The sequence below is a fragment of the Balaenoptera physalus genome (genome assembly GCF_965194825.1).
Source record: "Balaenoptera physalus genome assembly, chromosome: 3".
NCBI lineage: Eukaryota > Metazoa > Chordata > Mammalia > Artiodactyla > Balaenopteridae > Balaenoptera > Balaenoptera physalus.
The window spans coordinates 51,129,571-51,155,463 of NC_138890.1; the positions used below are offsets into that span (position 1 = coordinate 51,129,571).

The window sequence follows — 25,893 nt, forward strand, 5'->3', positions numbered from 1 at the left end:
AGAGTCGCACCTAAGAGAGACAATATCAAAGGTTGCAGCCACTGAGGTACCAAAGGATCAATCAGGTTAGAACCCCAATCCCTGGGTTAGAGCCCCATGCCTGTTTGTTTGCCTATGGTGACTGTTTCCTTTGTTAGGATTGGCTAATAGGGGTTGTTTCTTGGATGACTATAGCAAAACTTTCTAGAACCTGGATTAATTGGGGGGGAGGGGGCGGTCCTCTGACCCAGGAGGGAAAAGCCATCGCTCCCTGACTAGAGAGCTTGCCTTACAGAGCTGTTGGGAGTTTTCACCTGTGCCTAATATAATTACCTGGCGGTATTGATAAAGGAGTGTATTCTTAATGAAACCAGCCCCGATTACTTTGTTGGGGCGAGAGGGTAAAGGGGAAATGAGGGAGCAGGAAGCAGGAAAATCTCGACCCCAGAAGAACGTAACCCGTGTCTGGGTTAAAGGAATTTCATACAAGTGGACATTTTGGGTTTTCCTCACTGAGAGTTTTAACCCTCTTTTGCATGAGCCAAACTAGCAGGGAGTTAGCACTGAAATGCTTTTCAGTGTGTGTGTGTGTGTGTGTGTGTCTGTGTGTGTCTGTGTGTGTGTCTGTGTGTGTGTATGTGTGTATGAAAGTTTGCCGGAGGAACAAGCATTGGTGGTGATGCTAAAGACCACATGCTATATGGAGGTCTTGGGCTGAATGTATTCTACCTGGAAATTTCCCAGGCCTGAGCTGAGCTTGTCTTTGATCTCTGCTGGGGAGGTAAAGTGGTTCGATCATCTACCTGGAAGATTAAACCCCAGCATGCCCACACAGGAAGCCAGGGCCTGGCTATTTCAACCTATATACTCCAGAATTCCTCTCTCACATTCAGCTCTCAGTCTCAGACAGCGTCCTCACTTTGGTTTCTTCAAGGTGATCCTATCAATTCCTGCACCTGCCGCCCCGTGAGGTAAGTTTATCCAGGTGGTGCGTGAGACAGAGCCTGGGCTCTCCTAGGCCCCTCTGCAATAGGCACGCCTGCCCTCGGCACACGGGGGGAAACTCTTAGGAGCCTCTGACCACCGTGGCTACAGTCTCGGAACTGCCAGGACAGATTTCTTGGCAGACAGGCAGCACGTGTGAGGTTTAGGCTACAGTGCTTGGCAACCATCTTTAATGGAAGCCTTTTCAGTGTTCCCTAAGGGAACCTTCAAATCCAAGCTGGCCATCTTTGAGACTCTCCATTCTCCTTGTGGCTTCTCCAGGGAATTCTTCTTTTTTCTTTTTAAGTGAATGGCTTTTTTTGGTTTTTTTTTTTTTTGGCTACGTTGGGTCTTGTTTGCTGCGCGCGGGCTTTTCTCTAGTTGCGGCGAGCGGGGGTTACTCTTCCTTGTGGTGCGCGGGCTTTTATGGGCAAGTGAGGGAAGCCCATTTTCTAGAGGTTTGCAGTCCATAGACTGTTCTCAGCTCTTGGGTTTGAAACCTGGGATATTGACTAAGACTTTGACATAGGGGTTGCTTGTTTTCGTGCTCTCTCTCCCCAAGCATCCATTCTCGGGGGGCCAGCTAACCCCTCAGAAGAGGCACTAAGGTGGAGAGTAGTTGACGGGGCAAGCGGCCCATGTGCCCAGGTGCTGCCTACAAAGGAGCAAATGGGAGCCACAGATTGGCAAGTCCTGGTGCTTTCCTTCATCTCCCGTGAACGCCCAGGTTTCCCAGGTGCAGCCAGCATTGCAGCATCACGCAGACCTCGAGTCTCTGCTAAGACTGCTGGTTGGGGTTGGGTCCCAACCATAAAGGCTGGGAAGAAGCGGCAGGCGTTTGGTGAAGGTAGTGTTTCCAGCCTCTTCTGGGGTTTTGTTGGCCAAGAAGTCAACTATCTTGAGCCCTACAGCGGAGGAAACCCAGTAAGCCAACTGCAGAGCTCAGCTTCACTAAGTGCTTGTTTTTCGTCGAGGGAAGGAGTCCTGGCTGTGCTACCGTCAGCTCTCTGCCTTGCACTGTGGTTATCAACTCTCCTCAGATCAAGAGTAGGCAGGTACGTTTGACCTCCACTGGTTTTTCTAAGTTATTTTGCAAAATCAGAATTTGTGGAAGAGATGTAAAATTATGGTTCAAGGGAGGACCCTCAGTAAAACCTGTTTTGCCTGGTGGATTTTAAGGTTGATTCTTAACCACTGCACCCCCAGGGAAGCCCCACGCAGCCTTTTTTGGAGGGCAGTTTAACAGTGCCTCCACATTTTACTGGACCCACCCTTGGACCCAGCAATGCGGAATGGATCCCCTCAGATGGTGGCACACATGCACAGTCATTTAGGTGCTCGGATGTGCACCGCAGCGTTGTTTACAGTGGAGAAAAATCAAGTAACTAAAGTGTCCATTCAGTAGAGGAATGGTGAAAAAAATTATGGTACACTTATCTCATGAATACAATGTAGCAATTTAAAAACTGAGGTAGATCTCTATGTATTGACATGGAAAGACTTCTAAGATGTGTGATTAAGTGATAAACCCGAAGCCCCACAGTGCAATAAATAGCATTTGCTACTGTTTTTTAAAACCACACAATATGGCTGAGTGGATGGATGAATGGACCCATGGATGAGCATATAGCTGTGTGGACAAGTTCAGGAAGGGTAGAGCATATACAGGATTCGTACCAGGGGCTGTTGCTGGGAAAGGGGCTGTGGTTGGGAGCAGGGTTTGTGGGGGCACTTCCATCCAGGGGGAGAATAGATCCCTCTTTATGTATGACTACCTTGCAGTAAGCACTGGGGGCAAACAGGACTATAGCGTGCTGCTGGGAAGGGATTCCTGCCACTACTGCTCTCTGCCTGGGTTCTGTACCTGCTAGTGGCCGACTAGCTGCTCTGCTAATGGCCTTGGCTGTTCATTTCTTTCTAAATGCCCTTCCTTTTTTCCTTCCCTGCCTCTGCCTGGCAAAACCCAACCCTCCCCAGGCTTGGCATTTATACCAGATCAATACATTACCAGTTAGCTTTCCTTCTATAGCATTCAAACCAATAAAACCCTACAAATCTACAATAATAGTAAAAAACATTTATTTCTCTCTCATCTATACCTTGTGCAGCTGACCTTGTTGGACTCAGTGGGGTTCACTCATGCATCTACAGGGCGCCTGGGGATCCTGCCCCAGGCTGGGCTTAGCAGAGGTACCTTAGCTGGTGCAGCTCTGCCTCACATGCTTCTCATCCTCGCCTTAGGACCAACAGGCCAGCTCAGTGATGCTAGAAGCATCTTCTTGTGTCTCTCCAGAGATTTCTCCATTTTATCTAACTTGTTGAAGTGATGTACCTAGAGCATTTTATAGTATTCCCTTGTTATCCTTTTAGTGTCTGTACACTAAAAGGGTGATGTTCGTGATGATGTCCCCTCTTTGACTGCTGACATTTGTAACTTGTGTCTTGTTTTGTTTTGTTTTTCTTGAATATTTTATTGATTTTTTTTTTCAATGAAGTGGCTTTTGGCTTTACTGATTATTTTCTGACATTTTCTGGATTTCATTCATTTCTGCTGTTATCCTCTTTCCTTCCTTACAGTTGCTATGGGTTTAATGTGTTCTTTTTCTGGTTTCCTAAGGTAGAACTCAGATCATTGATTATTTTTCCTTTCAGTTAAAAACATTTTCTAATTTCCCTTGGGATTTCTTCTTTGGCTCGTGGGTTATTTATAAGGGTGCTGTTCAATTTCCACACGTTTGGATTTCCCAGTTATTGTCCTGTTAATGATTTCAAGTTTAATTCTGTTATGGTACAGGAAATACTCTGTATGATTTAGATGTTTAAACTTTTTATGCTTTTTAAATTTTTAATGGTTTTTCATATAGATAAGAATATGGTTCATCTTGGTGAATGTTCCATGTGTTCTTGGGAAGAATGTGTATTCTCTTATTGTTAAGTAGAGTATTCTCTAAATATCAATTAGGTCAAGTTGGTTTGTACTTTTGTTCAGGTCTTTTATATTCTTACTTTCTCTGTACTTGTACCATCTGTTACTGAGAGAGATGTGTCACCAGAGATTTGGCTATCTCTTCTTTCAGTTCTCAGTTTTGTTTCATTTATTTAGAAGCTCTCTTCTAAGGTGCATATACATTTAGGATAGTTGTATTCTTGGATAATTGACTTCTTTGTCGTTATGCAATATTCTTCACTAGCCCTAAAAATATTCCTTGTTCGGATGTCTACTATGTCTGATATTAATACAGCACTCTAGCTGATTTTTTGTTTTTTTTGATTACTGTTTACATGGAATATCTTTTTCCATCCTTTTACTTTTATCTTACCTGTGCCTATATTTAAAGTGGGTTTCTTTTTTTTTCATTATTATTGAAGTATAGTTGATTTACCATATTGTGTTAGTTTCAGGTATAAAGCAAAGTGATTCAGATATATATATATATTTATATATATAAATTAGATTCCTTTCCAGTATAAGTTATTACAGGATATTGAATGTAGTTCCTGGTGCTATAAAGTAGGTCCTTACTGTTTATATATTTCATATATAGTAGTGTGTAGCTGTTAATCCCAAACTCCTAATTTATCCCCCCTTCCTCTTGTTAACCATAAGTTTGTTTGTTATGTCTGTGAATCTGTTCCTCTTTTGTAAATAAGTTCATTTGTATAATTTTATTTTAGATTTCACATACAAGTGATATATGATATTGTATTTCTCTGTGAGACTTAGTTCACTTACTGTGATAATCTGTAAGTCATGTTGCTGCAAATGGCATTAGTTCATTCTTTTTTATGGCTGAGTGATATTCCATTATATGTGTGTGTGTGTATGTATATATATATATATATATATATATGCCACATCTTTTTTTTTTTTTACATGTGGAATCCAAAAAATAGCACAAATGAACTGATTTTCAAAACAGAAAGAGTCTCACAGACATAGAGAACAAATTTATGGTCACCAAAGTGGGGGAAGGGATAAATTTGGAGTATGAGATTAACAGATGAACACTACCATATATAAAATAAACAACAAGGATTTACTGTTATGGCACAGGGAACTATATTCAATATCTTACAATAAACTAATTATAAGAAAAGAATTGAAGGAAAAGTATATGTGTTTAAACAAATCACTTTGCTCTGTACCTGAAACTAACACAATACTGTAAATCAATTATACTTTAATGAAAAAAAGAAAATTATCACTAGAGTATGGACCATGGGGTCACAGGGAGAGACGGGGCTGAAGAGAGAAAAGGGTCCAGGTCACAGAGGGTCTAAATGGTGAGACTTGTATATTCTGATCATCTCCTGCTAACAGTGGGATCTGCAGAAGTGTGGGACACAAGGGGCCTAGGGTTCAACCAGCTCTAATACCAACCAGCAAAACTGCAGCAGGTTCATCACTTATGTTCTCATCTTCTCAATTACCATACTAGTATGATCAAGCTGACCCATCTCCTAGCAGCAAAGGCAGGAATTAAAGCAACCCAGGGCCCTACAGTGCTAAGATGCTGAGGACAAAGCTTGCTGTTCTGCTCTCCCAATAATAGTCACCTAAACGTCCCTCCCCGAAAGAAGGGGCTGAGCTCTTCCTTCCAGGCTAGTGTGTTTTTAGAAAGTTAAGTTCTCCAGGTGTTGCACATTTCAGATGGGTCAGGGACATGTTGGAAATTGAGAGGCCCTTAGCCTCTTGCAAACAGGCTGGGAGAGTCTTAGGTCAGAGCCCAAAGGAGAAGACTGTGGGATTGTTCATTGGCATCCAAGAGAGATCAAGCTTGTTCCAATAATTCTCTCTGCTCTTAGCTCCAGGCTCTGCCAGAATGCAGGTCTGTTGGAAAGTGGGAATCCTGACAGGTTCTGGGAAATAACAGGAGTCTTTGCCACATCTTCTTTATCCATTCCTCTGTTGATGGACACTTAGATAGCTTGCATGACTTGGCTGTTGTGAATAGTGCTGCTATGAACATGGGGGACATGTATCATTTTGAATTAGAGTTTTCGTCTTTTCCAGTTATATGCCCTGCAGTGGGATTGCTGGATCATGTGGTAGCTCTATTTTCAGTTTTTTAGGGAACCTCCATACTGTTCTCCATAGTGGCTGCACCAATTTACATTCTAAAGTGGGTTTCTTGTAGAAGCGAAGATTCGGTTTTGCTTTTTTATCCGCTATGACAGTCGCGTTGAACTGGTGCAGAGCTGACCCCTGAGCACTGTGGGGGTTCATCCACCTATTGCTTATCGTCCTCCCTCTGTATCCAAGGTTCCTCCTCATCCGTGGGTCCACCAAGGCAAGGCCCTCAAATCTGTCTCCTTGGCAGTCAACCTCACAATAACGCTCTTCCTTTTGTCAAAACCCAGTCCCATAGTATTGGCTTTTAAACACGTTCGGTAGCGAGCCCTTGCTCAGTAACAATTTTGGACTCCATGAAGGGACTCAGTCTTGTGACAGCCTGCCCAAGGCACTGTAGCCCCTGGCGGAGTGTGGGCCCTCACCACAGACCCTGAGTGGCCACCTAGACCGAATTCATCCAGAGGGTCAGCTGTCAAGTTCCGGCTTCCCCGCTGTGGCCCTCCAGGCCCCTAAGTGCTCCTCTCACTTTTGAGAGAAGAAACAGCTCCTAAATCAGGCGTCTTTGGGGGAGAGTAACCTTGTTAAAATGCACCTGTGCCTATATTGTCACATAATCTCCTCAGGATTGTGGGTTAGAGTTCCAACTAAGAGAGACAATATCAAAGGTTGCAGCCACTGAGGTACCAAAGGATCAATCAGGTTAGAACCCCAATCCCTGGGTTAGAGACCCATGCCTTTTTGTTTGCCTATGTCTGACTGTTTCTTTTGTTAGGATTGGCTAATAGAGGTTGGTTCTTAGATGACTATAGCAAAACTTTCTTGAACCTGAATTAGTCGCGGGTGGGGGGGCGGTCCTCTGACCCTGGAGGGAAAAGCCATCGCTCCCTGACTAGAGAGCTTGCCTTACAGAGCTGTCGGGAGTTTTCACCTGTGCCTAATATAATTACCTGGCGGTATTGATAAAGGACTGTATTCTTAATGAAGCCAGCCCAGATTACCTTGTTGGGGCGAGAGGGTAAAGGGGAAATGAGGGAGCGTGAAGCAGGTAAGTCTCCACCCCAGAAGAACGTAACCCGTGTCTGGGTTAAAGGAATTTCATACAAGTGGACATTTTGGGGTTTCCTCACTGAGAGTTTTAACCCTCTTTTGTATGAGCCAAACTAGCAGGGAGTTAGCATTGAAATGCTTTTCAGTATGTGTGTGTGTGTGTGTGTGTGTATGAAAGTTTGCTGGAGGAACAAGCATTGGTGGTGATGCTAAAGGACACATGCTATATGGAGGTCTTGGGCTGAATGTATTCTACCTGGAAATTTCCCAGGCCTGAGCTGAGCTTGTCTTTGATCTCTGCTGGGGAGGTAAAATGTCTCCATCATCTACCTGGAAGATTAAACGCCAACATGCCCACAAAGGAAGCCAGGGCCTGGCTGTTTCAACCTGTATACTCCTGAATTCCTCTCTCACATTCAGCTCTCAGTCTCAGACAGCGTCCTCACTTTGGTTTCTTCAAAGTGATCCTGTCATTTCCTCCACCTGCCTCCCCATGAGGTAAGTTTATCCAGGTGGTCCGTGAGGCAGAGCCTGGGCTCTCCTAGGCCCCGCTGCAATAGGCACGGCTGCCCCCAGCACACGCGGGGAAACTCTTAGGATCCTCTGACCACCGTAGCTACAGTCTCGGAACTGCCAGGACAGATTTCTTGGCAGACACGCAGCACGCGTGACGTTTAGGCTACCGTGCTTGGCAACCATCTTTAATGGAAACCTTTTCAGTGTTCCCTAAGGGAACCTTCAAATCCAAGCTGGCCATCTTTGAGACTCTCCATTCTCCTTTGTGGCTTCTCCGGGGAATTCTTTTTTTTTTCTTTTAAGTGAATGGTTTTTTTTTTTTTTTTTTTTTTTGGTTGCGTTGGATCTTGGTTGCTGCGTGCGGGCTTTTCTCTAGTTGCCGCGAGCGGGGGTTACTCTTCCTTGTGGTGCGCGGGCTTTTATGGGAAAGTGAGGGAAGCCCATTTTCTAGAGATTTTCAGTCCATAGACTGTTCTCAGTTCTTGGGTTTGAAATCTGGGATATTGCCTAAGACTTTGACATAGGGGTTGCTTGTTTTCGTGCTCTCTCTCCCCAAACATCCGTTCTCGGGGGGCCAGCTGAGCCCTCAGAACAGGCACTAAGGTGGAGAGTAGTTGGCGGGGCAAGCAGCCCGTGTGCCCAGGTGATGCCTACAAAGGAACAAATGGGAGCCACAAATTTGCAAGTCCTGGTGCTTTCCTTCATCTCCCGTGAACGCCCAGGTTTTCCAGGTGCAGCCAGCATTGCAGCATCACGCAGACCTCGAGTCTCTGATAAGACTGCGGGTTGGGGTTGGGCCCCAACCATAAAGGCTGGGAAGAAGTGGCAGGCGTTTGGTGAAGGTAGTGTTTCCAGCCTCTTCTGGGGCTTTGCTGGCCAAGAAGTAAACTATCTTGAGCCCTACAGCGGAGGAAACCCAGTCAGCCAACTGCAGAGCCCAGCTTCACTAAGTGCTTGTTTTTCTTCAAGGAAGGACTCCTGGCTGTGCTACCGTCAGCTCTCTGCCTTGCACTGTGGTTATCAACTTTCCTCAGATCAAGAGTAGGCAGGTATGTTTGACCTCCACTGGTTTTTCTAAGTTATTTTGCAAAATCAGAATTTGTGGAAGAGATGTAAAATTATGGTTCAAGGGAGGACCCTCAGTAAAACCTGTTTTGCCTGTGTCAGAGCCAAATTATTTTTATTTATTACATCTGTCTTGTCCTTGGGTACCTCCACTCTTCCCTGTACTCAATTCGGCCCAGGGGCTACTCTGCCTCAGGCTGGGCAATATCCATTGAGATATGTTCCCACAGGTGTAGAGGACCAGGATCAACCAAGGGGATTTGTATGTGTGCCCTCCTCCTTTTCTACCTCTGATTTAGATAATTGGGGAAAAAAATACACATTTAATGCGCAGCTCGCACCAGTGGGCAGACAGCAGAAGCAAGAAGAATGACAGTTCTTCAGCCTGTGGAACGAATACCACATTCACAGAGAGACAGACAAAATGAAAAGGCAGAGGACTATGTACCAGATGATGGAAAAAGATAAAACCCCAGAAAAACAACTAAATGAAGTGGAGATACGCAAACTTCCAGAAAAAGAATTCAGAATAATGATAGTGAAGATGATCCAGGACCTCAGAAAAAGAATGGAGGCAAAGATACGGAAGATGCAAGCAATGTTTAACAAAGACCTAGAAGAATTAACGAACAAACACCTAGAAAAATTAAAGAACAGACAGAGATGAACAATACAATAACTGGAATGAAAAGTACACTAGAAGGAATCAATAGCAGAATAACTGAGGCAGAAGAATGGATAAGTGACCTGGAAGACAGAATGGTGGAATTCACAGCTATGGAACAGAATAAAGAGAAAAGAATGAAAAGAATTGAAGACAGTCTGAGAGACCTCTGGGAAAACATTAAATGCAACAACATTCGCATTATAGGGGTCCCAGAAAGAGAAGAGAGAGAGAAAGGACCTGAGAAAATATTTGAAGAGATTATAGTCAAAAGCTTCCCTATCATGGGAAAGAAAATGGCCACCCAAGTCCAGGAAGCACAGAGAGTCCCAGGCAGGATAAACCCAAGGAGAAACATGCTGAGACACATAGTAATCAAATTGACAGAAATTAAAGACAAAGAAAAATTATTGAAAGCAACAAGGGAAAAACAACAAATAACATACAAGGGAACTCCCATAAGGTTAACAGCTGATTTCTCTGCAGAAACTCTACAAGCCAGAATGGAGTGGCATGATATATTTAAAGTGATGAAAGGGAAGAACCTACAACCAAGATTGGTCTACCTGGCAAGGATCTCATTCAGGTTTGATGGAGAAATCAAAAGCTTTACAGACAAGCAAAAGCTAAGAGAATTCAGCACCACAAAACCAGCTCTACAACAAATGCTCAAGGAACTTCTCTAATGGGAAACACAAGAGAAGAAAAGGACCTACAAAAACAAACCCATAACAATTAAGAAAATGGTAATAGGAACATACATATTAATAATTACCTTAAATGTGAATGAATTAAATGCTCCAACCAAAAGACACAGGCTTGCTGAATGGATACAAAAACAAGACCCATATATATGTTGTCTACAAGAGACCCACTTCAGGCCTAGGGACATATTCAGACTGAAAGTGAGGGGATGGAAAAAGATATTCCATGCAAATGGAAATCAAAACAAAGCTGGAGTAGCAATACTTGTATCAGATAAAATAGACTTTCAAATAAAGAATATTACAAGACACAGGAAGGATACTACATAATGATCAAGGGATCAATCCAAGAAGAAGATATAACAATTATATATGCACCCAACATAGCACCTCAGTACATAAGGCAACTGCTAATAGCTGTAAAAGAGGAAATCGACAGTAACACAGTAATAGTGGGGGACTTTAACACCTCACTTACACCAATGGACAGATCATCCAGATAGAAAATTAATAAGGAAACACAAGTTTTAAATGACACAATAGGCCAGATAGATTTAATTGATATTTATAGGACATTCCATCCAAAAACAGCATATTACACTTTCTTCTCAAGTGCACATGGAACATTCTCCAGGATAGATCGCATCTTGGGTCACAAATCAAGCCTCAGTAAATTTAAGAAAATTGAAATCATATCAAGCATCTTTTCTGACCACAATGCTATGAGATTAGAAATCAATTACAGGGAAGAAAACGTAAAAAACACAAACACACAGAGGCTAAACAATACGTTACTAAATAACCAAGAGATCACTGGAGAAATCAAAGAGGAAATCAAAAAATACCTAGAGACAAATGACAATGAAAACACGATGATCCAAAACCTATGGGATGCAGCAAAAGCTGTTCTAAGAGGGAAGTTTATAGCAATACAATCCTACCTTAAGAAACAAGAAAAATCTCAAATCAACAATCTAACCTTACACCTAAAGGAACTAGAGGAAGAAGAACAAACAAAACCCAAAGTTAGTAGAAGAAAAGAAATCATAAAGATCAGAGCAGAAATAAGTGAAATAGAAACAAAGAAAACAACAGCAAAGATCAATAAAGCTAAAAGCTGGTTCTTTGACAAGATAAACAACATTGATAAGCCTTTAGCCAGACTCATGAAGAAAAACAGGGAGAGGACTCAAATCAATAAAATTAGAAATGAAAAAGGAGAAGTTACAACAGACACCACAGAAATACAAAGCATCCTAAGAGACTACTACAAGCAACTCTATGCCAATAAAATGGACAACCTGGAAGAAATGGACAAATTCTTAGAAAGGTATAACCTTCCAAGACTGAACCTGGAAGAAATAGAAAATATGAGCAGACCAATCACAAGAAAAGAAATTGAAACTGTGATTAAAAATCTTCCAACAAACAAAAGTCCAGGACCAGATGGCTTCACAGGTGAATTCTATCAAACATTTAGAGAAGAGCTAACACCCATCCTTCTCAAACTCTTCCAAAAAATTACAGAGGGAGGAACACTCCCAAACTCATTCTACGAGGCCACCATCACCCTGATACCAAAAGCAGACAAGGATACTACAAAAAAAGAAAATTACAGACCAATATTACTGATGAATATAGATGCAAAAATCCTCAACAAAATACTAGCAAACAGAATGCAACAACACATTAAAAGGATCATACACCATGATCAAGTGGGGTTTATCCCAGAGATGCAAGGATTCTTCAATATATGCAAATCAATCAATGTGATACACCATATTAACAAACTGAAGAATAAAAACCATATGATCACCTAGATGCAGAAAAAGCTTCTGACAAAATTCAACACCCATTTATGATAAAAACTCTCCAGAAAGTGGGCATAGAGGGAACCTACCTCAACATAATAAAGGCCATATATGACAAACCCACAGCAAACATCATTCTCAATGGTGAAAAACTGAAAGCATTTCTTCTAAGATCAGGAACAAGACAAGGATGTCCACTGTCGCCACTATTATTCAACATAGTTTTGGAAATCCTAGCCATGGCAATCAGAGAAGAAAAAGAAATAAAAGGAATCTAAATTGGAAAAGAAGAAGTAAAACTGTCACTGTTTGCAGATGACATGATACTATACATAGAGAATCCTAAAGATGCCACCAGAAAACTACTAAAGCTAATGAATGAATTTGGTAAAGTTGCAGGATACAAAATTAATGCACAGAAATCTCTTGCATTCTTATACACTAATGATGAAAAATCTGAAAGAGAAATGAAGGAAACACTCCCATTTACCACTGCAACAAAAAGAATAAAATACCTAGGAATAAACCTACCTATGGAGACAAAAGACCTGCACTCAGAAAGCTATAAGACACTGATGAAAGAAATCAAAGATGACACAAACAGATGGAGAGATATACCATGTTCTTGGATTGGAAGAATCAATATTGTGAAAATGACTATATACTACCCAAAGCAATGTACAGATTCAATGAAATCCCTATGAAATTACCAGTGGCATTTTTTACAGAACTAGAACAAAAAATATTAAAATTTGTATGGAGACAAAAAAGACCCCAAATAGCCAAAGCAGTCTTTAGGGAAAAAAGGGGAGCTGGAGGAATCAGACTCCCTGACTTCAGACTATACTGCAAAGCTACAGTAATCAAGACAATATTGTACTGGCACAAAAACAGAAATATAGATCAATGAAACAGGATAGAAAGCCCAGAGATAAACCCACACACCTATGTTGAACTAATCTATGACAAAGAAGGGAAGGATATACAATGGAGAAAAGACAGCCTCTTCAATAAGTGGTGCTGGGAAAACTGGACAGCTACATGTAAAATAATGAAATTAGAACACTCCCTAACACCATACACAAAAATAAACTCAAAATGGATTAAAGACCTAAGTGTAAGACTGGACACTATAAAACTCTTAGAGGAAAACATAGAAAAAACACTCTTTGACATAAATCACAGCAAGATCTTTTTTGATCCACCTCCTAGAGTAATGGAAATAAAAACAAAAATAAACAAATGGGATCTAATGAAACTTAAAAGCTTTTGCAAAGCAAAGGAAACTGCAAACAAGACAAAAAGACAGCCCTCAGAATGGGAGAAAATATTTGCAAACAAATCAACGAACAAAGGATTAATCTCCAAAATATATAAACAGCTCATGCAGCTCAATATTAAAAAAAAAAACAACCCAATCAAAAAATAGGCAGAAGACCTAAAGAGACATTTCTCCAAAGAAGACATACAGATGGCCAAGAAGCACATGAAAATCTGTTCAATATCACTAATTATTAGAGAAATGCATATCAAAACTACAATGAGGTATCACCTCACACCAGGTAGAATGGGCATCATCAGAAAATCTACAAACAACAAATGCTGGAGAGGGTGTGGAGAAAAGGGAACCCTCTTGCACTGTTGGTGGGAATGTAAATTGATACAGCCACTATGGAGAACAGTATGGAGGTTCCTTAAAAAATTAAAAATGGAACTACCATACGATCCAACAATCCCACTACTGGGCATATACCCTGGGAAAACCATAATTCAAAAAGACACTTGCACCCCAGTGTTCATTGCAGCACTGTTTACAATAGCCAGGTCATGGAAGCAACCTAAATGCCCATCAACAGACGAATGGATAAAGAAGATGTGGTACATATATACAATGGAATATTACTCAGCCACAAAAAGGAACGAAATTGGGTCATTTGCAGAGATGTGGATGGATCTAGAGACTGTCATGCAGAGTGAAGTAAGTCAGAAAGAGAAAAATATCACATATTAACGCATATATGTGGAACCTAGAAAAATGGTACAGATGAACCGGTTTGCAGGGCAGAAATTGAGACACAGATGTAGAGAACAAACGTATGAACACCAAGGGGGGAAAGTGGGGGGCTGGTGGTGGTGTGATGAATTGGGAGATTGGGATTGACATGTATACACTAATATGTATAAAATAGATAACTAATAAGAACCTGCTGTATAAAAATTAAAACTAAAAAATTGAAAAAAAAAAAAACCCAAAACACAGCTCTCTGTATATGCCTGAATGCCCTATTCCCTTGTTGGGAGGAGATCTACAAACAGAATTAAATGACTTTCTCACCAGAAGAAGTAGGCCTTAGAGAACTCACAGATCAAGCGTACGCCCTGCAAACTGTGCAGGAGACAAGCCTCAACCAGAAGGTCCTGAACAAATTCTACAAAAGGTAAGAGTGGATGTTTGGGCTGATGGGAGGCAGGAAGTGCCAAGAGGGCTGACCCAATAGTGGTAAAACTCTGTCTAGATGCCAAGGCTCCAAATATAAAGCAATACCCTTTGAAGAGGCATGTGAAGGAAGATATAAAGTCTCTGATAACCACTTTTCTTAAGTGCCAATTAATCTGACCTTGTCAGATACAAAAAAAACTGGTACTGGAAATTGTTTTGTACGGGATTTGAGAGTCACTAACCAAGTTGTAGATAGGTACATCTGGTAGTACCAAATCCTTACACTTTGCTTACAACTTTATTTGGAGACTTGTGCTGGTTTACAGTTCTGGACTTAAAAGATGCCTTTTACTGCATACCCCTAAGTCCTGAGTCCCAGGAACTGTTTGCCTTTGAATGGGACAATCCAGAGATAATATATAACAACTGTATTGTTGGATGGTACTCCCACAGGATTTAAGAATGCCTCCACCATCTTCAGGGAAGTCTTATCCAAGGACTTAAGTGATGTCCCATTAAATGAGGGAGTCTCACTGTAATATACTAATTACTAATAAAAATAAGGGAGCCTCAGACCAAAATACAATCCTCACTTTAAAGTTGCTGGCAGACTGGGGATATAAAGCCTCAAGGGAAAAGTGCAAATCTCTCAACCAACTGTAAAATACCTAGGATTTGAGTTATCAGAAAGACAAAGACTTTCAGCTTGGAGGGGACCAAGGTGCAGCTTATTCAGTCCACCCGAATCCAAGTTCATCTGACCCCAGCTGCCCCAACCCTGCCGCCTAAGTTGGACCCCAATGATACCAAAGTTGTATACCCGAGGTGTATCAGTGGGGAAGTTTATGCCACATCTGCCTTGGCCCCCAAGATCTGCCCCTGGGTCTATCTGCAAAAAAAGGTTGGTGAGGACTTCGCCAAGGCAACTGGTGATTGGAAGGGTCTGAGGAGTACAGTGAAACAGACCATTCAGAACAGACAGACCCAGATTGAGGTGGTACCTTCTGCCTCTGCCCTGATCATCAAAGCCCTAAAGGAACCACCAAGAGACGGAAAAAAGCAGAAAAACATTAAGCACAGTGGAAACATCACTTTTGATTGTCAACATTGCCTGATAGATGCATCATCAATCTTTAGCTAGAGAACTCTCTGGAACCATTAAAGAGATCCTGGGGACTGCCCAGTCTGTGGGCTGCAATGTTGATGGCTGCCACCTTCACGACACCACAGATGACATCAACAGTGATGTGGTGGAATGCCCAGCTAGTTAAGAACTGCAAATAAAAATAATTTAATAAAGGGATATTTGATAACCATTTTAAAAAAAAATTTACTACTGGACCATTAGCTAGGGTGACCGTACCCACCCTCAGAAGGCAATGGCGAGGATTCTCAGGAATGGCTAGGTTTTGTCCTATTTGGATTCCTAACTTTGGTCTCATGGCCAATTCCTATGTTAGGTTCTCAAAGGAAATGACGGCCATTAAGCTGGACTGTGGGATGCCATATGGAGTTCCATCCCATACAAATCATCAACAAAGTCTATTCTAGCAGATTTGACTGATCAGCCTTTAGAAAATAGGGATATGGAAATGTTCATGGACAGGAGCAGCTTCATAGACCAGGGACTCCGAAAGGCTGGGCATGCAATAGTAACTCATCAGGAAGTCCTAGAAGCAGAAGCCCTCCTCAAGGAATGCCTGCCCACAAGGCAGAGCTCAAAGCCCTCACGAGAGCCCTGCACCTTGGAGCAAAGAAAAAGGTAACCATTTATACCAATTCTATGCTTTCTCTGTTATACATGCACATGGGGCCATATGGAAAGAGAGAGGTGTACTCTTTCAGAAAGGAAAGAAATTAAACATGCAGAGGAGATACTGGCCTTATGAGATTCTGTTATAATGCCAGAAGAAGTAGCCAAAGTATATTGCCCAGGCCACTGAAAGACTGATAGTTACATAGCTAAAGAAAGTAATTTGGGGCTTTCCTGGTGGCACAATGGTTAAGAATCCGCCTGCCAAGGCAGGGGACACAGGTTTGAGCCCTGGTCTGGGAAGATCCCACATGCCGCGCAGCAACTAAGCCCGTGTGCCACGGCTTGTATCTACGCTCTACAGCCCGCCAGCCACAACTACTGAAGCCCACGCACCTAGAGCCCATGCTCCACAATAAGAGAAGCCACCGCAATGAGAAGCCCGCGCACCACAACAAAGAGTAACCCCCGCTCACCGCAGCTAGAGAGAGCCCATGCGCACCAATGAAGACCCAACGCAGCCAAAAATAAATAAATTTATAAAAAAAAAAAAAAAAAGTAATTTGGCTGATCAGGCCACAAAACAGGTGGCCCGAACCAAAAGCCCAGATCCCAAGGCCCTAGTACTCATTCTGAGTGTGGACCTATCCCTTTTAAGCCTCAGTATTTGGAAACGGATCTAGAGAGTGCAGACTAATGGGGATTTCATGCCGACCCTTGAGGCTTAGATGGTGATCAGTACCAAACAACCAAAGAAGGCTGGATTGATAGTGAACAGAGACTAGTGCTTATACCTGAGCATTTAATGGAAAGGAACCCATTATGGGAGGGACTCAGCCTATCGCTGGTTACAAAAGCCTATTGATCCACAAATGCAAAGGACTATCTAAAAGGTAATATAAAATTGCCTGATCTGTGCCAGAAACAATCCATAAGCTGGGCCACACCCAACAGTAAATGGGGTGCAAACCCAAGGGGCAAAACCAGGAGACGACTGGTAACTACTGTTATGCCAAGAGCCATGGGACATAATATATACTTGCTGGTGTTTGTGGACACCTTCACAGGATGGGTCAAAGCTTTCCAGGCTGGACAGAGAAGGCTTCCAAGAGAACAGTGGCCTTACTAAAAGCATTTTTCCCTCATTTTGGTTGTCTCTTTCAATTCAAAGTGACAACAGAGGAGCTTTCATAGCCAGGGTAACTCAAGAGTGTCTGGGCCCCTCAGAACACAATGGAAGTTACATGCTTCATGGAGACCTCAGTCTGTGGGAAAGACTGAAAAGATGAATCGTACCTAGAAAAAGACAATTGCCAAAATGTCAAGAAACCAACTTAACTTGGGAAAAGGTCTCACCAGTTGCCCTGCTTAGGCTAAGAGTAGCCCTAGAAGCCCGGTCCAGCTGAGCCCTATGAAATGTTATATGGGAGACCCTTCCTTAAGACTAAGTGTTATTAGTCTTGAAAATGATCATATTGTAAAATAATTAGATACTATAAAATGTGTACAGTCTCTACGTGTTACTGTATCTGCTCTACATAAAACGCTTCTAGGTGATGAATGTTCCCCACAGACATTGCCCTGCTCTGCATAAGCCGGGGGATTGGGTCCTCCTCAAGACTTGGAAAAATCAACACCCTGAGGACAACTGCAACCTAAGTGCAATGGAGCCTGCGAAGTCCTTCTGGTTACACATTCTTATCTTGTGTTTTTAAAAAGGCCTCCCACACTCGCATGATGATTGCCCAAGACTTAAGAGTTCAAGGTGGGACTTGCAAATATTTCAGTTTCATTCCTCTTATAAAAATCTACGCTCCTAATCAGCAGAAAACAGCTAGAGCAGCCCTCCCCCTATTTCCCTCAAGGCTGAGGAATGTACCAGAAAAAAGGGGGGGAATTGAAACAGCACCAAGTTAAACTGGTTTGGGTCCTTAAATAGGTTGTTGATCAAACCTATTTAAGGAGCTATTTTACAGGCACAGATGGGAACTCACGCCTACAGGGTAACCCTGAAACCAATAATAATTAGTCTGTGGAACTCAGAGAATAGAAAGGTTGCCACCAGAGTCCTTTACAAAGTGCTAAGTCCTTCAATAAGGAAAATCTGGCTTCCAGCAGCACATGTAGCTTGTATGGACTGACTCAAGACTAGCCAATCACCTTCCAAGCTTGAAATTTCCCCAAAGCCTTAAATTTTCCCCAATCCTGGATAGGAGAGACTGCGCTCTAGTTTTGAGAGCCTTGCTTCCTGTCTCCTTACCAGCTGACCGGGCAGTAAAACTCTTTGTTTAGGAGGGAAAACTGCGGTGGGGTGGGGATGGTGGTGTGCTGAATTGGGGGATTGGGATTGACATGTATACAGTGATGTGTATGAAATTGATGACTGATTAAAAAAAAACAAAAAAAAAACAAAAAAAGAAGAACTCTTTGTTTCTCAGAAGCCAGTGGCATAGTATTGGCTTCTATTCATGTCTGGCACTGAGCCCTTGCTCGGTTACACCTAGGAGTGGAATTGCTGGGTCATATGGTAATTCTGTGTAACTTTTTGAAGAACTATCAAATTGATTACCACAGCAGCTGCTCCACTTTAAACTCTCACGAGTTGTACAAGGGTTCCAGTTTTTCCACATCCTTTCCAACACTTGTTATTTTCTGACCTTTTTTTTTTTAAATTATGGCCAACCTTGTAAGTATGAGGTAGTTCACACTGTAGTTTTGATTTGCATTTGCCTAATGACTAATGATATTGAGCATCTTTTCATGTTCTTGTTGGTCATTTGTGTATCTTCTTCAGAGAAATATCTATTCAACCTTTTTGCTCACTTTTAAATTGAGTTGTTGCCTTTGTTGAATTATAGGAGATAACTCTAGAATATATGGGTATATTCTAGATACTTAACACTTGTCTATATGGTTTACAAATATTTTTTGCCATATTGTCTTTTTATTCTCTTGTTGGTATTCTTTGCACCAAAATGTTTAATTTTGATGAAGTACAATTTATTTTTTTCTTTGGTTGCTTGTGCTTTTGGTGACATAACTATGAAACCATTTTCAAGTCCAGGTCATGAATATCTACCCCCATGCTTTCTTCTAAGAGTTTTATACTTTTAGCCTTTGTATTCAGATCTTTGATCCATTTTGAGTTAATTTTTGTATATGGTATGAAGTAAGGGTCCGACTTCATTCTTTTGTATGTGGATATCCAGTTCTCTTAACACCATTTGCTGAAAAGACTGTTTTCTTCCTGTTGAAAGGTCTTGGCACCCTTGTTGAAAATCAATTGACCGTTGATGTGAAGGTTTATTTCTGAACTCTCAAGTTTATTCTAAGCATAAATCTCTGTATCTATTCTTAGTCCAATAACACACTGTTTTCATTTCTTTAGCTTTGTAGTAAGTTGTGAAATTCAGAAGTGGGACTCCAACTTTGTTTTTTTCCAAGATTGATTTGGCTATTTGGCATCTTTTGAAATTCCATGTGAATTTGAGAATCAGCTTTTCCATTTCTGCAATTAAGTCCATTGGGATTTTGAAAGGGACAGTATTGAATCTATTGATCACTTTGGGGAGTATTGTCATCTTAGCAACATTAAATCTTCCAATCTATGAATAAAAATCTTTCCATTTATTTAGTCTTCTTAATTTCTTTCAGCAGTGTGTTGTGGTTTTCAGTATTTATCTCTTGCATCTCTTTAGTTACACTGGTTCCCAAGTATTTTACTCATTTTGATGTTATTTATTTCAAATAAAATTAGTTTTTAAATTTCTTTTTTGGGTTGTTCACTGCTGGCATATAGAAATACACGTGAGTTCTGTGTGTTGATCTTGTATCCTGTAACTTTGCTGAATACCTTTTTTAGCTCTAATAGATTTTTGAGGGGTTTTTAGATTCCTTAGGATTTTTCTGAATATAGGATTCTGTCATCTGTGAATACTTTTACTTCTTGCTTTTAATTTGGATGCCTTTTATTTCTTTTTCTTCATGATTGCTCTGATTAGAACCTCCAGTACAATGTTGAATAGAAGTGGTGAGAGCCGCTGTCCTTGCCTTATTCCTGATCTAAGGTCGGGGGCGGGGTGGCGGGGCCGGCAGGGAGCTTTCAGTCTTTTATCATTGAGTTAGCTGTGAATTTTTTATATATGCCCTTAATCATGTTGAGGATGTTTGTTTTAATTCCTACTCTTTTGGGTGTTTTATCATGAAAGCATGTTAGATTTTGTCAAAGGCTTTTTCTGCATCAATTGAGTTAATCACGTGAGATTCTGTTCTTGTTCTGTTGATGTGGTGTATTAGATTGATTTTCATGTGTTGAACATCTTTGCATTTCTGGGATAAATACCACTTGGTCATGGTGTATGATCATGTTAATATGCTGTAAGGTTTGGTTTGCTAGTATTTTGTTGAATATGTTTACATCTATGTTCTTAAGGGATATTGGTCTGTATTTTTCCTGTGATGTCCTTGTCTGTTGTTGGTATCAAGGTAATGCTGGCCTCATAGAATGAAGTGAGAGGTGTTCCCTCATCTTCTATTTTTTGAATGAGTTTGAGCAGGATTGGGATTAATTCCTTAAATGTTTGGTAGAACTCACCAGTGAAACTATCTGGTCCTGGGCTTTTCTTTCTTGGGAGGTTTCTGATGATTGATTCCATCTCTTTGCAAGTTAGAGGTCCAGTCAGAGTTTCAATTTCTTCCTGACTCAGTTTTTGGTATTCATGATTACTAAAGGTTCAAAACACTTTGCTAAAACACAAATGTATTTATAAAATTTATATATCTAAGTAGATGGAAATAATGTCCTGAAATAACAGGGCAAACAGCTTCCTCTGATCTCAGGGACGGAGACAGGTTTTGCTGCAGTGGCCTAGGCGACCCCTCGGGGTCACTGTGACCTCCACCCCCCTGGATAGCTACATCCCTTCTCCACCTCAACGCCCTCCACCAGGGAGGGGTCCTGCCAGCCCGGATCAGGGAGTTTGTGAGAATTGCATGGAAGCTGAGCACTCTATCCTGAGACCAGACACAGACTTCACCTGCATCTTAGAGATTCTCAGCTTTCCTCAAGGCCATGCATGTGCTTTTGAGGGCAGTGGTCTCAGCCATAAGTAAGCAACAGAATCCCCTAGAGAGCCTGTTTCCTGTGCAGGTTCCCACCCCAGGCCTGGGATGGCCCTGGAATCTACATTTCAACAGGTACCCCTGTGATTCTGAGGTTGGGGTTCCTGGACTCTACTTGGAGGTACCCACCTCTGCAGGCTCCCATGAAGAACCCTGGACCTATAGGATAAAGCCTAAGCTCCCAGCCACCAAAATGTTTAATTTTGATGAAGTTCAATTTATCTTTTTTTTTTCTTTGGTTGCTTGTGGTTTTGGTGACAAAGCTATGAAACCATTTTCAAGCCCAGGTTATGAATATTTACCCCCATGCTTTCTTCTAAGAGTTTTATACTTTTAGCCTTTGTATTTAGGTCTTTGATCCATTTTGAGTTAATTTTTGTATATGGTATGAAGTAAGGGTCCAACTTCATTATTTTATATGTGTATACGCAGTTCTCTTAACACCGTTTGTTGAAAAGGATGTTTTTCCCCATTGAATGGTCTTGGCATTCTTGTTGAAAAACAATTGACCATAGATGTGAAGGTTTATTTCTGAACACTCAAGTTTATTCTATTGACCTCTGTATCTATTCTTAGTCCAATACCACACTGCTTTCATTTCTTTAGCTTTGTAGTAAGTTGTGAATTGGGAAGTAGGGACTACAGCTTCTTTTTCTTTTTTTTCCCCAAGATTGATTTGGCTGTTTGGCATCTCTTAAAATTCCATATGAATTTGAGAATCAGCTTTTCCATTTCTGTAATAAAGGCCATTGGGATTTTGATAGGGACTGAATCTGTAGCTCACTTTGGGGAGTATTGTCATCTTAACAACATTAAATCTTCCAATCTATGAATACAAATGTCTTTCCATTTATTTAGTCTTCTTAATTTCTTTCAGCAGTGTGTTGTGGTTTTCAGTGTTTATGTCTTGCATCTCTTTGATTAAATTGGTTCTCAAGTATTTTATTCTTTGATGCTATTGCAAATAAAATTATTTTTTAGATTTCCTTTTTGGGTTGTTCATTGCTGGCATATAGAAGTACACGTGAGTTTTGTGTGTTGATCTTGTATCCTGTAACTTTACTGAATACATTTCTTAGCTCTAATAGATTTGGGGGTGTTTGTAGATCTTTAGGATTTTTCTGTATATAGGATTATGTCATCTGTGAATACAGATGGTTTTACTTCTTCCTTTTAATTTGGATGCCTTTTATTTCGTGATTGCTCTGACTAGAACCTCCAGTACAGTGTTGAATAGAAGTGGTGAGAGCCTCTGTCCTTGCCTTGTTCCTGATCTAAGGTCGGGGAGGGGGGCGGGACGGGCAGGGAGCTTTCAGTCTTTTATCATTGAGTTAGCTGTGAATTTTTTATATATGCCCTTAATCATGTTGAGGATGTTTGTTTTAATTCCCACTCTTTTGGGTGTTTTATCATGAAAGCATGTTAGGTTTTGTCAAAGGCTTTTTTTCTGCATCAGTTGATGTGGTATATTAGATTGATTTTCATGTGTTGAACCATCTTTGCATTTCTGGGATAAATCCCACTTGGTTATGGTGTCTAATCATGTTAATATGATTTGGTTAATAATCTATGCATGATCTAACATAATATGATCATGTTAATAATCTATGCTGTAAGATTTGGTTTGCCAGTATTTTGCTGAGTACGTTTGCATCTATGTTCTGAAGGGATACTGGTCTCTAGTTTTCTTGTGATGTCCTTGTCTGTTGTTGGTATCAAGGTAATGCTGGCCTCATAGAATGAATTGAGAGGTGTTCCCTCATCTTCTATTTTTTGAATGAGTTTGAGAAGGATTGGGGTTAATTCCTTAAATGTTTGGTAGAACTCACCAGCGAAACTATCTGGTCCTGGGCTTTTCTTTCTTGGGAGGTTTCTGATGATTGATTCCATCTCTTTGCAAGTTAGAGGTCCAGTCAGAGTTTCAATTTCTTCCTGACTCAGTTTTGGTTGGTATTCATGACTACTAAAGGTTCAAAACACTTTGCTAAAACACAAATGTATTTACAATATTTATATATCTGAAGAATGATCATCTTCCTGGATCAGTGTTATATGGGGTTTGTTTGTTTTGTTTTCTTAGTTTCAAGAAGTAACTTTATAACCATGTGAATCGAAATAAGAAGGAAAATACTAAGAGAATCAACTAAAAGGGATAAACACAATTGCCTCCAGGAAAGGAGGGGATAGAGAATCTAACCTTCTTAAGAAATACAGCAGCACAATTAGGCTCTTTGTAAAAATAAACTTAATTAATCCACAAAAAGAAAGTTCTTCAGCCAGGCTGCCTGGATTCAAATTCCACCTCTACCATTTGGTAGCTATGTGACCTTGGGCAAGTTTACAGTGTTTGATCTCCGTGAACCTCAGTCTCCCATCTGCGAAATGGGAATGATAACAGTACCAGTACCTACCCTATAAAATTTTTGTGGGAACCAAAGGAGACAGTGGAATGTAAAGGGCTTGGCTAGTGAGTGTCCTGTAAATGGAAGCTTCTTGATGCTATTTATTATCAGGCGTGTCCAGACGAACCTAACTTCTCTTTCAGCTTAGCAAGAGCCACCTGGTCACCCTGGAGACCCCCATTTGTGCAATTGACTGCCTGTCTGACACTGGGCATGTTTCTTCTCCCAGGGCCCCTCGGAGGTGGCTTCAGAAGGGCCTCAAACTTAGCCAGTCCTGCCCCAGATTCTAACCCCTCCCCCTGGGGGTCATGGCTTTGTTTTTTGGTTGTTTGTTTTTTTTCTTTTAAACGAAGATTTCCAAACTCTGTGGTTGCCTTGCCTAGCTAAAAGGGGAAGAGGGGGATCAGCCCAAGAAGAAGGAGGAAGAGGAAAACAAGACACACAGCCAGTGCAGTGGAGAGGAACGCATGTCCAGTCGTCCTGGTCCCTGCGGAGCTAGTGTCCAGGAATCTAGCTCCCTGCCCACCCCCAAGCCCTGCATCGGCCTGCCGCCTTCCCCCTGAGGCCATGGGCCCGGGGACTCTGCTGATCCTGTTGGTGGCCACAGCTTGGCACGGTAAGAGCACACCTGGAGCCTTGGGGGATGGTGGGGGGTGAAGGGGATGTGACAGAGAGGGCTCCTGCGGAAGGACTCTGTAAACCCCTGCCCCTCACTGGGTGTCCCCACTTCGTGCTTCCACCTCCCCAGCCCTGGGTTTGCAGGTATGTGGGTGTCTGCTTTGGAGAGGCAGTGGGGGGAAAAGAGGGTATGAACGGGGTGGAACCAGCCTGGCCAAGGCTGTGGATCCGTCCCAGCTCAGATGTTGACTGTCCGTGTGTCCTGAACACGTCCCTGATGCTCTCAGGGCTCTTCAGTGTCCACTAAATAGTCAATAGCAGGTTGTTGGGGGCGGTGATGGACTAGACTAAATGCTTTTCAAACCTCACCGTGCATCCAAATTCCCCAGGGATCCTGTTACGGTGCAGATTCTGACTCAGTAGGTCTCAGATGTGACTTGAGATTCTGCATCACTAACAAGTTCCTAGGAGATGCCAATGCCCCTGGTCCAGACCTACACTGAGTAGGGAGGCCCCAGAGAACCCCTGATGGCTCTGCTGGTTCTGCCAGCCTGTGAATCACTAGGCAGACTAGGCAGGATCTGACTGGGAGAGGCCTGAGAAGCAATGGTCCTTCCTTGCGCGGCTTGGGCCAGGGGTCAGAAGGAGACATAAGAGGCTAGCCTCTCTGGCCCAGGGCTCAGAAGAGGTAAATTTGGGAGGAGAGAGTACAGGGCAAGAGGCTTTTCCGGGGGGAGGACAGCGAGGGTCTCCTGGGCTAGAGCTCTCCCAAACACAGGCTGCTGGGGCTCAGGATGGAGAGCTGTGGGGCAGACCCCAACCTAACTCCATCCCTCTGGCAGCAGCAGTGATGCAGGATCTCCATCTAGGAGGGTGCCTCACTGGAGGTGAGGGGCTGGGTGCTTGGCTTGTATCTATAGCTGGCCCAACAAACACGTTAAATTTTATTGCTCATTTGGAGGGAGCTCAGGGAAGGATGCGGACTGTGGGTGGGGTGGGAAGGCAGCCTCAGCTCTGGCCTCCCCACCGTCCTGGGGCTGCAGGACCCTGGGGAGTAGGTGCGTCTGGTCCTTGATGAGGAGATGGCCCACTGAAGGTCTTTTTCTGGCCCAGTCAGTCCCACTGGGCTTGCATGTCTGTTCTCTTTTGTTGAGATGTAATTTACACACAGTAGAAAGCACAGATTCTTAAGTGTACATTCGATGAGATGTGACAAGTGTACACACTTGTGTCCCCACCAGCTCAGTTAAGATAGAGACTATTCCCCTCACCCTAAAAAGCTCCGTGGGTTTTATTTCACTGCTTTGTCCTGTCCTCCTGCCCAGAACCTGCCTGTGGGGGACTGTTGGGAGGTGGAGGGGCTGCCCAGCATCTAGCCTCAAGGGAAAGAAGAGATGGGGACAGCAGGGTGGAAACCTAAGCTTTCAGCCCAGTAGACCAGTGGTGAGTGGCGGGGGGAGGGGGCTGCTGTGAGAAAGTTGGGGGACAGGATCAGAGCACGCTAGCGACCGGGAGAGGCTCGCCAAGACCCTGGGCTGAGGAGGGAGCTCTGCCCCAGACCTTGGTGTGTGCCGTGTGTGTGTGTTTTGGGGGAGAGGAGCGGAAGTTGGGGCACACCCTGGGAGCTGATGATGGAGAGGGGTCTCCCAGGCAAGTGGGAGGGGGTGGGGAGGTTTGGGGAGATGAGACGGTGGGGTGAAGGGGCAGAAGGGGTC

General features: G+C 42.5%; 1 protein-coding gene and 1 pseudogene across 3 annotated transcripts in view; both read left to right on the forward strand.

Annotated features, from left to right (window-relative positions):
- Positions 1-5,885: 5,885 nt before the first annotated feature.
- CSF1R (colony stimulating factor 1 receptor) overlaps positions 5,886-25,893 on the forward strand; it is a 48,396-nt gene continuing 28,388 nt past the window's right edge. Inside the window, exons 1-3 of one of the 2 annotated variants that reach the window (XM_082454099.1) lie at positions 5,886-7,582; positions 8,574-8,649; positions 23,944-24,176. In XM_082454099.1, coding sequence (XP_082310225.1) covers positions 24,128-24,176 — 49 coding nt within the window. In that variant the 5' untranslated portion in view covers positions 5,886-7,582; positions 8,574-8,649; positions 23,944-24,127. Of the gene's footprint in view, positions 7,583-8,269; positions 8,650-23,943; positions 24,177-25,893 lie in introns of those variants that run through there. The other variant, XM_082454100.1, reaches the window with a different exon arrangement.
- On the forward strand, positions 14,167-17,599 carry LOC309657687 (large ribosomal subunit protein uL11 pseudogene; annotated as a pseudogene). Its single transcript has 2 exons — positions 14,167-14,282; positions 14,972-17,599. The product of its transcript is annotated as a large ribosomal subunit protein uL11 pseudogene (transcript).